At 39.4% G+C, this 12,952-nt stretch overlaps 1 protein-coding gene across 3 annotated transcripts in view; it reads right to left on the bottom strand.

Moving 5' to 3' along the window:
- Positions 1 to 9,794: 9,794 nt before the first annotated feature.
- The window catches only part of usf2l (upstream transcription factor 2, c-fos interacting-like), a 29,507-nt gene continuing 26,349 nt past the window's right edge, over positions 9,795 to 12,952 (bottom strand). For all 3 annotated transcript variants that reach the window (XM_030157609.1, XM_030157610.1, XM_030157611.1), the window contains one exon: positions 9,795 to 12,033. In XM_030157609.1, the coding sequence (XP_030013469.1) occupies positions 11,944 to 12,033 (90 nt within the window). In that variant the 3' untranslated portion in view covers positions 9,795 to 11,943. The remainder of the gene's footprint in view (positions 12,034 to 12,952) is intronic.

Below are 12,952 nucleotides of genomic sequence, written 5' to 3' on the forward strand. Positions count from 1 at the left end.
GGCCCATGAACTAAAATGAGTTTGAAACCCCTGACTGACAGAAAAAAAAAAAAAAACTCTGACTTTTCAGCAGGTGTTTTTATCCTGACCCTCAGGCAAAAAACTGAAACATATTTTTTGCTAAACACTGACCAGACATAAAGTGTTTCGAATCAATTAAATAGAGCTTAAGCAACAACAATTTATATAGCTCAAAGCAGCGGTACTGTCCTCTTCCAATTAATGCACAAATTAATTGTAAGAGAATTATCTGTGCTGAGAGGTGAAAATGACATTCCCCATTATACACTTCATATTACATTTGAAATTCTCTTTTTGGTTTCCTGTGCAAACTCAGTTCATTTCAACTCTGTGTGATGGTCTTTAGAGGTCTGGGGTGAAAGAGGCAGACGGAGAGAGGACGTATGTCCCAATCAGAAAGGTACGAAGGATCAGAGATCAGACACTTCAAACAGAGACAGGGACACACAGACGCCCGCCTGCCTGTCTGTCTGTCTAGCTGTGTGTTTGAGTGGCAGCAGGGGGACGGAAGGGGGCCAGTTAGACTGAACGTCAGGCAGCTTTAGGAGAGCGTCAACCAAGCACCAACATGAAAAATGAAGCCAACACAGAGGTGATAAAACCTGCAGGTCCTCAAATGATGTCTCGAGCTCGTAGACCACCATGTTTATACAGGGGTTGGACAAAATAATGGAAACACCTTAAAAAATCAACAAAATATAATTTAATATGGTGTAGGTCCGCCTTTTGCGGCAATTACAGCTTCAATTCTCCGAGGTATTGATTCATACAACTTGTGAATTGTTTCCAAAGGAATTTTAAGCCATTCTTCAGTTAGAATACCCTCCAACTCTTTTAGAGACGATGGCGGTGGAAATGGACGTCTTACTTGAATCTCTAAAACTGACCATAAATGCTCAATAATGTTGAGGTCTGGGGACTGTGCCGGCCATACGAGATGCTCAACTTCATTAGAATGTTCCTCATGCCATTCTTTAACAATTCTAGCTGTATGGATTGGGGCATTATCATCTTGAGGTGAAGGTGTTTCCATTATTTTGTCCAACCCCTGTAGTCTGGCACTAAAAAGGTATTGGTCTCTGAAGCTCATTTAACCCTTAATAACTGTACAAGGTGTGAACATTTACATGACTAATCTGTTTAATTATGTTTTAGCTTTAACCTCCTAAGACCCAGGAAATGTCGACAAAGTATAAGCTTTTTTTGTTTTGTATTAAGTAAGTGACTATATTGGAAACATCATGATGCAACAGTTTTTTCAGATGCAGTTTTTTAAATTTTTCATGGAATGTCCTTTGTGGTGGACAGTTTTCTTTTCTTTTTTTTTTTTGTATAAAGTTGTGAAACTCTTGTTCACAAATGTGGACAGAAAACCCAGAGCTGGGTCTTAGAAGGTTAACCCATAAAGACCCAAATATCCACCACCTACCGAAGTCCTTGAGTGATATAAAACATTTAATGTCTTTCAATCTACTAATCCTATCAATCCATGTAAATAATTGGTGTAAAATACAGTTTGTCATCTTCTCATGGTCATCAGATATGACCCATTTGGACTTTCAGAGGCTCTGTAGTGAACGTAAAAATACTGTCATCTTCTACAACACTGATTCACCAGTAAAACCCATGGAGTTGGATCAATGCCACTGGATGGAGACACTTTGTTTATGTGCAGTTAATGATACATTTTGTTTAAAAAGTAACTTCTTCTTCATTTTTTTTTCTGTTTCTGATATAATAACCCTCAACTTTAATCTGAGCTTTTATGACCATGATCCGTGAATTAAATGGAAGAAAAGACTGGATTTTTACAGAAAAAGTGCAAAATACAGAAGATATTATTATAATAAATGGTAATAAATCACTTACGAAAGGTTAAATAGGGAGAAAAAACTATTTGGGAACTGCCACAAAAGTAGCACTGGGTATTTATGGTTTTAACTCTGCATATTTAAGGTGAGTTTTGTCCGTGTCTGCTGGGTGGGCTGTGAATGATAGACAGTTCAACTACTGAGAGCCAAAGTCTGGCCCCTTCTGGTTGTGTCTAATGGGACCTCATTTAGAAGCAAAAATGTTATTACAGTCAGTGATGAGAGACAAACAAACAAATAAACCGATCCAAAAACAATACCCCTTGCCTTCCCATTGGGGGGGTGGGGTAAAAAACACCAGCTGTATTATTAGAGCTGTATTCTGCACTCCAAAATTACCACCCAATCTTGTCATTAGAAAGCTGCTAATTGGCAAATACATGAAAAAGTAAGATTCACGTCATCACAGCGGTTACCTCCACACATTTCACCTGTGAAAAATATTGAAAGAGGCAAAAATATCCTCAAGCCTGTTTAGTGTGAAGCTGCTCTCAACAACTGGCGGAGAAAGAAATGATGACATCACTTCTGCAACTTTCAGATGTGTAGTCTTTGAATCTGTTTTTTCCAAGTCTGATACAATAGTTTTTAGTGAAAAGAGCGTAGTAAAAAAAAACACCCAAAAAACCAAACATTTTCTCTTGCAATTAACTTCAGTAGGATTTCTTTCCAAACTAAGGTTCCATTGGGCGCGACTTTGCCTCTCTGTGTTATATCACTTCTTCAAAAAACAACAACAACAAAAAACAGCTAAAATGTCACACCAGAGGCTTCAAAACCAGGATAAAAACAGCACAACCCAATGAGTCTGCCTCCTCTTTGTCTATCCAGCCTATGGTGTCACCCTGCTAAGCAGTGATGGATAGTAAATAGAGGGTTTTAAATGATAGCGCTGCTCTCTTCAAGCTCACAGCATCCCAATCAGCAGTTAAAAGATGATCTAAACCATGTCTGAATCCTCCCTAAGAACAGCAGAATGATGCTTAAATGTCTTAGACCCACAATGTCAAACTCATTCTCACTGAAGGCCTTTTATCCACCATTGATCTCTCTCATCCAAGGTGCCCTTCATGTGCTCTAACTACTTGTTGATTTCAATTTGACCAGCGTGGTGATCAATCGATGGAAAGAACTACAGAGGGCACGCAGAAGACCCACGCTCTGTCTTAGAACCACGTTTGGTTATACATACTCATCTACATTTGTAATTTTCACAAGAATGATATGATTAATTTGCACATGGAGCAGCATTAAATCATGCAGGTATAGACCATCGTGCTGTGCTGGATGATTGTGACCTGACTGAGAAATATAGGTCTGGAACACGGTTCAACTGTACATTCCATATCAGTCACATTCATTTAAATGGGACATTTATCATACTGGTATATTGGGGCTATTAAAAGCAAAAGAAAAAAAAGACCAATGTCCCTGTATCTCACTGGTATGTTCTATCAAGAATGAATAACAACCTGAATTTGTGAGGTTGTCAGGTTCTGCCGCTATGTTAGAGTCCTGTGGTCTGGATGCAGTAGATCCATCTCCCAGTAGAAGTGGGTGGTACTTTCGCTGGAAATTAACTCAACTAATTAAACCAAAGTCCATATATGACTTCCTATCAGTGCTCAATAGTAACTAGATTGATATCTGTAACCATTTCCGTGATATAAACCATCAAAATATGGACCACTATAAGTAAAGGGAAAATTTTAATATTTCAAAAAATCATCAAAAAAAAAAGAAAAAAATTAAAGTATCTCAAAGCTATGAACAACCTTTGTTGACACTGTCCCAAGGAAACTACATAAAAAAAATTGAAATGAATCAGATTAGTAGATTCAGAGAAAGAGATTGTTGAAATGTAGACATTGGTGATGTAAAGTTTGACCCTTCAAGGTCACTCAAGGTCAAAGGTCATGGACCCAAATGAAAGTCCATATATGGCTTCCTATTAGTACTCAATAATAACTATATTGATCTCTGTAACCATTTACATGTTATAAGCCATAAAAATATGGACCATTATAAGCAAAGGCAAAATTTTAATAGGTCAAAAATTCAAAACTTAAAATATCTCAAAACTGTGAACAAACTTTGTAGACATTGTCCCAGGGAAGCTACATGTAAAATTTGAGATGAAGACAATGCTGGACCTCTAGATGAGTCCAGATTTAACACAGTCTAAGTTGGTTGCTTGCTTAGAGCTGCCAGGTCAATTTTAATCGAAGCAATGAAACCACCTGAAAATCTATGTAAACCTACTCACTGGTGCATTCACTGACCTCAGCACACTGGTTTACTTCATCATGCTAATCATTCCATGAGTTGGTGTTATTCTTTATGGGTCCCATCATGTCCTGACCACAGCACACAGTGTTCTGTCCATAGTCCTTTGCAAATATAATTTAGTTTACAATATGTGCACAGTAAAACAATGAGAATTTCAATTGCATGTATCTATTATTTTCACAGGGGGTCATACCATACCAAGGTCTATATGTATTTTATACTCAGTGAAAAATACAATTAAAATATGCCCTAGTGTAAATGATGGTGGTTTTACTTTAGTTCTGGTACACTAAGGTTAAAATGATAATGGCTGATTTCACTAAATAAATAAATATAATATTAATAATGTGGAATCAAAGAATGGGAAATCAGCTTACAGTATTAGCTTGGATTGTACTTTGAACAAAATATGTAAATTGCAAGTATTTTGTTTTATATATAATATGAAAATTAACCCTTAAAGACCTTGAACAAGTTCTTCTAGCTACTTCCAAATACATGTCCCCCTTGATGTAACCTTTCAGAAGTGATTTTTCACCATTTATACTCATCACCATCCTCTTCATTTGGCAGTTTTCACTGAAAAGCAGGCATTTTCCTTTATGTAATTTACTGTTTGTGAACATGTTCATAAAAGCTCATAGACATTTTAAAATACTGTATATTATATTAAATGATATAAAATAAAAAGTGAGTTTTCCAGTAAAATATACCATTAACTGAACATCAAACAAGCGTCTACAAACACTAGTCGCTTTTCCATTGACTCTCAAATTGCGTGAATATAACTTGTGCATAAAAATTTATCTAATGAAAAATGACAATTTTGCCCAAACTCGTGTTTTTTGATTAAAAGTTTTTGTGCCGGCAGGACACGCTTTTTTGGGCATAGCGCAGTTGTTATATCACGCAAAAACTGCAAGGAAAGACCTTTTTCTGCAACTAGAATCACGTGAATACAAAAAAAAAAAAACAGATGTTGACAGGCGTTACAAGTGAGGAAGAAAAGTTTTAAAAGAAACATGGACATGTGTGGACACACCAGGAAACTGAATAATTTTTAAATTTAGTACAGGATAGAGGTAATATATAATAATAATGACCATATCTGTAAATCAACATATTTACATTTGTCGCCATGTTTATGGAATGACTTCTCGTGTCATCTCGCGATTATAAATAAACAAATCATCGCATTTGTGATTTAATGGAAAAAACAACATTAGGCACTTCTGTTTTTTTGACATTTAGTGAATATCGGTAAAGTTTTCTGTAGATGTCCAATGGAAAAGTGACTAGTGTCATTTATCAAACTCCATGGGTTTTACTTATCAGTGTTGTAGAACATGGGTGTCAGACTCATTTTAGCTCAGGTTCCACATTCAGCCCAATATAATCGAAAGTGTTCCAGACCACAAAAATAATTACATAATAAAGTTTAAATAATGTCAACTCCAAACTTTTCTGTGTTTTAGTCAAAAAAAAATTACATAATGAAAATATTTACATTTACAAACTATCCTTTAAAAAACTGAATGATGTGAGCATCCATCCATCCATCCATCCATCCATCCATCCCACAGGCCGGATTAGACCCTTTGGCGGGCTGGGTTTGGCCCATAGCCATATGTTTGACATCCCTGTTGTAGAAGGTGACGGTGTTCCCATGTTCACTATGGTGCTTCTGAACATCCAAATGGGTCATATATGAGGTGTTTCAGAGAAGTTCCAGGACTGGTGCCACAAAAGATATATTTCAAATCCAAACAACGAGTGTTCCCCTTCAAAGTAATCGCCCTGGAATATTTAACTGTGATCTGAGCTCTGAGCAGGGCATGAACCAGGACAACATCTGGAAGATTATCACTGAAGATTTGTGCATGAGGAAAGTCTGAGCAAAGATGATGCAGAAACTGCTGAATGATGACCAGAAGGACTGACACATGCAAATGTGTCAGGACCTGCTCGAGTGTCCTGAAACCGAACCAGACTTTCTACGGAGACTCATCACCACTGATGAGTCATGGATCTTCGAGTACAACCCGGAGACCAAAGGCCAGAGCCTTCAGTGGAAGAGTCCAACGTCACCAAGGCTGAAGAAAGCAAGACAGTCCAAATAGGTTCATACTTTCTACCAGAACTTATACAGATTTCCTTTTCTTATTTGTCAGACAGATGGAAAAAGAGTTGATTTTTTTTTACCTCGACATGTTTCAGCTACAACCTGTAGCCTTCCTCAGAAGGGTCAGTTGTTGTTCCTGTGACGTGTCATCCAAAGAGCAATGAGTAAATATCACATCAACATCCCACTTAAACCACATATCACACTGAGAAAACTACTGGTCCACCCAAAAGACAAAATATCCACAGAAAATAAACACAACATCTTCTACAAAATACCCTGCCTGTCATGTAATAAGACCTACATTGGAGAAACAGGAAGAACATTTGGCACAAGGAAAAATGAGCACAGAAAAGAATGTGAAAAAGAGACAGCGGCAAGACACACCCGCAAAACCAAAGAAAAGGCAGAACAGAACATGAATCAACTATAACGGATCACTGCAAAAGACAAACCATATTATGGACTGGGAAGAAGCCACGGTCATCCGCTCTGAAACCAACAAATGCCACCGATGGATCAGGGAGGCCATAGAGATCAGAAAATGGGCTCCGAGGACCATGAACAGAGATGAGGGATCCTACACCTTATCCCAGACCTGGGACGCGGTCCTCTGTGGGATGCCAGGCAGTAGGGGGTGATTAACCCCCCTACTGCTTGGCAAACCTGGATAAAACAGCTGTCAATGACACGTCACAGGAACAACAAGTGACCCTTCTGAGGAAGGCTACAGGTTGTGGCCGGAACATATTAAGGTAAAAGAATCGAAAACAAGACAGTCCAAGTCCAAAGTCAAAGTCATGTTGATCGCATTCTTCGATGTGAGGGGCATCGTCCACTGCGAGTTCTTGCCACAGGGCTAAACAATCACCCAGCACGTCTACAAAGACACCCTGCGGTGTGTGCTTTGTTCAGTGCGCAAGAAGAGGTGAGAGTTGTGGCAGAGCAACTTGTGGCTGCTTCACCATGACGACGCACCTGCTCACAATGCCCTGATTATCCAACAGTTCCTGGCTGAGCAGAACACCGCTGTGCAGGAGCAACCTCCCTACTCACCCGACCTGGCTCTGTGTAATTTTTCCCTCGTCCCCAAGCTGAAGGGGGTCATTGAGGGGACCAGTTTTGAAGACGTGGACGAAATCAAGATTGACGGAACTGCGATGGATCCCAGAAGAATCCTTCTAGGAGTGCAGGAGGCATGGCAGAGAAGGCTGGGAAAGTGTTTTAGGGCGTTTTTCACACAGCGTACTTGGATATGTTCACAACCTTTACCGCCGATGTTGCGTTCACACGTGTGTACCGCGGCCCATGCCCGAGTACAAATGGGTGTTACAGGGCCGAAAACAGTAGGTGGGCGGTGTGGGAAGGAATTCTATCCTATCCTACAAATCCGGAAGTCAGAGAAAGACAAATCCTGACCTATCTGGTTGCCTGTTAGAGGCAAAGTGAAGCAGAGAGAACTTCGTTGTCCCTGATATATCACCGAGGGGTTCGGTTGATAAGGCGAGCCTGTGCCATGGATCCAAGGCTTTTTTGGGGGACAACAGGAACGCTCTCAATGGTCTAGTGGTGATTAACCCACTTCTGTTGTCAGACTGGTGATTAGGTCACTTCCGGACTTGGGCACAGATTGCATTCACACCGTGACGTGCCGTGCTGGAGTACAGGCAGTCCGGACCCAGGACTACCTTCTCAACTGGCTCAGGCACGGAACGGTTGCATTGACATTCACAGGATAAACGAAGCAGACTTGGGGGTCCAGTGTACATGGATACGTACTTGAGCACGCTGTGTGAAAACGCCCTTAGTCTCCAGGGGGATTACTTGGACACTGGAAAACTTTGTACTTTGTAGTTAGGATTTGAATATATCTTTTGTGACACCAGTCCTGGAACTATTCTGACACACCTCGATATGATGATGCTGAAAAGATGAGAAACTGGATTTATCTGAATTATTTCAGAGTTCTTATTTTAGATTTTAGACAGTGAACTGAAGCTTAATAGACACATTAATGCAGTTGATAAAAAAGCTTTTTCCAGCTCCATCTTTTGGCTAAAGTGAAGCCCTTTCTTTCTTGCAGCGATCTGGAGAAGGCAATCCCTGCTTTTATTAGTTCACCTCTTGATTATTGCAGTGCACTTTATTATGGCCTCAGTCCTCAGTCCATTGTTTACAACTGGTACAGAATGCAGCTGCCTGATTCTTGGCCAACTCCTCCAGACACAACCATGTCACCCCGATCCTCTCTTCTCTCCACTGGCTCCCGGTCCGCTATCGCATTAATTTGAAAATTTTAATGTTAGTTTTTAAAGCTATAAATGGTCTTGCTCCTTCCTATTTGCCCCAGCAGAGCCCTCCGGTCATCCACTCAGATGGTTTTGGATGTCCTCAGGTCCCGATATAAACAGTGGGGTGATGGTTTATTTGCTGTTGCTGCTCCAAAACTGTGGAACTTGCTGCCTCTTGACCTGCGAGTCCTCATTGACCTGTCCCTGTTTAAGTCCAGGTTAAAGACACATCTGTTCACACTTTGCACTGAGACACTCTTAGGTTTTTTTTTTTATCACTGTGTGTTGTGTCTTATTGTTTTATGCACTTTCGTAGTATTTGATTAAACTGTTGTTTTTTTATAATTTGATCATGTTTTTAGATGGAAAGCACTTTGGTCTTCTTTGTGTTGTTGTAAAGTGCTATATAAATAAATGTTTGATTGATTGATGTCAATTACTTCAATGTATTGATAGGATTAGTCGATCAGAAGTTATTGTATATTTTAGATCAGTAGATGCTGCTGTTCACTGGCTGCTGTTTAGGAGTTTAGGAGGGTTAACAGTAACTTGGTTAAAAAAATAAAATAAAAATTCAGATGGCAGTTTTTCAGATGATGTGGGTTTTTCTCTGGTAGTTTATTTTTCAGTCCTCAGGCTTTGTATGAATAAATGTTTTGGTGAAAGTTATGCAGATTAGCTAAATCTTTCAGACCAAACTATAAAAACGAGCTTATCATAATAGATATCCTACTTAATTAGATTTTTGTGCACGTCTCCACAATATTATAACATTTATCAACAGTTTCCTGCTATGCTCTCAGTAGTTCTATATTAATTGATTTAGATTTGAATGCTTTAATGTTTGATGTACCGAATTTGGTTAAAATGTGACAAATGTTCAGGTCACACTGTGCATGCTCCATGATGAAATATGTATTTTTTGCTGTCAAAACATTAAAACAAAATATGAGCAATGTCCCAAAAAGATTCATCTAAAACCCGAGAAATATACAAATGCTGCTTTTACACCCAGCGTTCCAGAGGTTGTCAGCCAAAATGTAAAGTGATAAGCATGAGAGAACTGCATGAGTCGTGACCCAAATTTCACCAGAATCTATTCAACTCCCACAGCAGCATCCAGGCCAAAAAAAAAAAAAAAAAAAAAAAAAAAAAAAATCCAAAAACCTGAGAAAGTAAAACAAGCCAGAACAAACTCCATCAGGGTTTTAGCTAGTGAAATTTTTATTTTCCACCATTTTATGTAGAAAAAGGTGTCTTACAATCTAACCTGAGAACAGTGAGGCTGCTACAGAGTGAAAAGGAGTCGTTTGTTCTTTCTTTTACCATTTCAATAAAAAGCAACACGGGAAAAAGTATTACCTTGAAGACTTTCATTTCTCAGCACCCATCTTTTTTTTTTTAATAACACTTACTCACATCTTCACATTCTGTGCTCTCCCCTTCCCGAGATATATATATATATATTTATATATATTTAAAAAAATGCTACTGCAAACATCTATCATTAAACTTTGGCTAGGAGCCTCTTTTGATAGATCAGACACCTTTGCCACTATCCATTATCAGGTTGGAATCTAGCAGTAGTGCAGAACAGCACTTTGAAAGCACAAGCTGTTAACTTACAGTCCGAGAAATTAAAATGTGATAGTGTGCCTGATTTTGCCACGGGTCTGAGTGTTGGTTTTGCTTTGCTGGATCCTGAGCTGCGTATACAGGGTGAAGCTAATAACTATCTCTGAAGTGCGATCTCTCTCTCTTCCACTTTCCTTTGCGTTGCCCAAAGTAGAACAGAAACACATCATGTATATTCATTCACAAAAATCATCAACAAAGTTAATATTGGTTTCTTTTTTTGTTTTTTCTTCTTTTTTGTACAAGTGGTTACAGTCTACTTAATGTTCGCCTGAGTGGGAGAAATACGAGACATCATTTCCAAGTTTCTCCCCACTTTCTCCGACTATTCCGTCTTTTTCACGGGGATCTGGTTGAGCTCGACTAAGAAGAAATGCGCCGCAGAATTTTCTGTGGAGCTCCTTTTTTTCCGTCGTGAGCTGAGAGTCTTCTGAGTGCTCCTCTCCAGGGTGCCTCCCCCACTTGTGCGATGAGCTTCATTTGAAGTGTTGCAATACCAAAATAGAGCAAACAGCTCGAAATGAAACGTGGGGGATTATTCGTACAAGTATTGAGACACCGGTAAAAATCACAGGTGAACAGAAGAAAAAAATAAGATGACAGTAAAACCCACGGTACCTGTGCATTAGTTTGGCAAAAAAGTTGGAATTTACACCCAGTTCCCCTCTTGTCCCCAAACGACCACTCACGCTTTATCGTCAACGTGTCCATTTGAGCCAAAAGTACCTAATTTTCTTGACTTCATCATTTTCCTGGTTTAGCAAATGCCCGACATTTCAAGTATACCACTTCTTTTCATATCAAGCTTCTAGATTGCACACACTTCATAGTAATTATTGAGAAACGGTCGATGTTCAGTTAATGAGTTATTGATTGTTTACTCCTGGAGATCAACTGCTCTGACATTCTGTAACATCTGTATTAAAACACGAGGAGTCGTATTTTACATAAATCATCCTAGAACCAGATGTCAGTGCGGCTCCTTGTTTGTTCTGTCTGTGGAACTAGGTGAGTTATGTGTCGCTGCGTTATTTCTGACTCGACACTTGTGTTTTCCCCGACGCTTTGATGTGTTTTTCCCACTTAAAATTTAATCTGCTTCTCTGGGGTGCGAAAGACTAAATGTAACTGGTCTCCATCAGGGCTCTTGCCAGCGAGCAGACTAATAAATTAAAGAAGCTAAAAACAGCATATTAATACAGAACTAAAAAAACAAACAAAATAAAAGCATTAACTCAGTTGAAATTAATAACAATTGGAGATGGGGAACAAGGTGGGGGTGGGGTACACTTACAGGGAACAAAATTAAATGACAAACATCATAGTCCATGAGTGAGGCTACATAAATACAGAACACAGGAGTTCAGCAGAGGTTTTCTTTCATACTTAGTGCTAGTAAAGCTCTCTGGTGGTGTTGAGTGGGCATCTTTTCTTGGAGCACTTTTCTACTGAGCTGTAACGGGTGGTTTATCTCAATAGGATTGGAACAGTCAAGTACAGCCACAATTGGCCAGTGAAGGGTTCGCAACCTGGGACCCCGAGGAAGGATGCATTCACTACAAAGAAAGTGATTCTTCATGACTCCTTTTTTTTTTTTTTTTTTTAAACAGGAAAAAAATAAATCTTGTGGCAGTCTTTTCCACGGTGTGGGTTGTGTCTGAGTGGTTGCGGTAGTGCTGCTGCTCCTCCTCCTGTTGCTCCTTTGGGCTCCGTTTCATTGAGGCGGGGTCTCTCCCACCATCTCGATGCCGTGCTGCTGGAGTTGGGCGCGCAGTAACGCATTCTCGTTCTTCAGCTCCTCGATCTCATGAAAACAGACCAAAGAAATGTCATTATCAATGTCACATCCCTGTGACAGCTACATGTTATAGTGCTGCATTAAGGCCCATTCATGCTCTACATGAAAGGCGCAGATGTATACGGACGGAGCGTTCTGTCCATCCTCTGCCTTCACTACTTCTGTATCTATATCCGTCCTCTGGGAGTTTGAGGATGCAAACCCAGACGGAGAATAAGGAGCAGTACCACCAGGAACCACAGAGGCAGTGTAGAGATTTGAAGAGAATAATTTCCAGAAATAGCAAAATTTTTCAAAGAGTTAGTGAAAAATTACAAACATATTTATGACAACTACCCTTCTCAATAACAACATTAGTATCCACATTAATAAAACCTCCTCTGTCGTCACCATGTTTGTTATTATTGACTTATGATTGAATTGTCTAAAAAACACGTTACTCTTTTTCGTAGTATTCGGCCAGTATGTTAATTCAGAGCGGCGCCCTCTGGTGGACTGATTTAGAAACGCTCATTCCAATGTACAGGATGCATCTGAGTATGAAGGCAGTGACGCTTGACGTTAGAAACAGACGTACCTATTTATGTACATAAAGTGAACATGAATGGGCCTTTAGGGACAATTAAGGGTTCATTAAAAAAGATTTTATTGATTACAAAGTTAAAGTTGTACATTTACAAGAAGAAGAGGTCAAATACTGGAGTGATAAATTTATGACAAATAAATATTTTTCTTTTAATAAAACAAGTGAAAAAGTAAGCAGAGCTTACTAACACCCTGCCCTGTACCCCAACCACTCACTGATACCCTGCCCAGTCAGAAACTGTGAACTACTCTAATGTTTCATCTTGCTGAATTTCAAAAATACTTCAACCTTCTGCCAGTGGCCAGGTTGATATGAACGTGTCTGGATGGATGGACGGAC

This window comes from Sphaeramia orbicularis, chromosome 16 (assembly GCF_902148855.1).
Source record: "Sphaeramia orbicularis chromosome 16, fSphaOr1.1, whole genome shotgun sequence".
NCBI classification, from domain to species: domain Eukaryota; kingdom Metazoa; phylum Chordata; class Actinopteri; order Kurtiformes; family Apogonidae; genus Sphaeramia; species Sphaeramia orbicularis.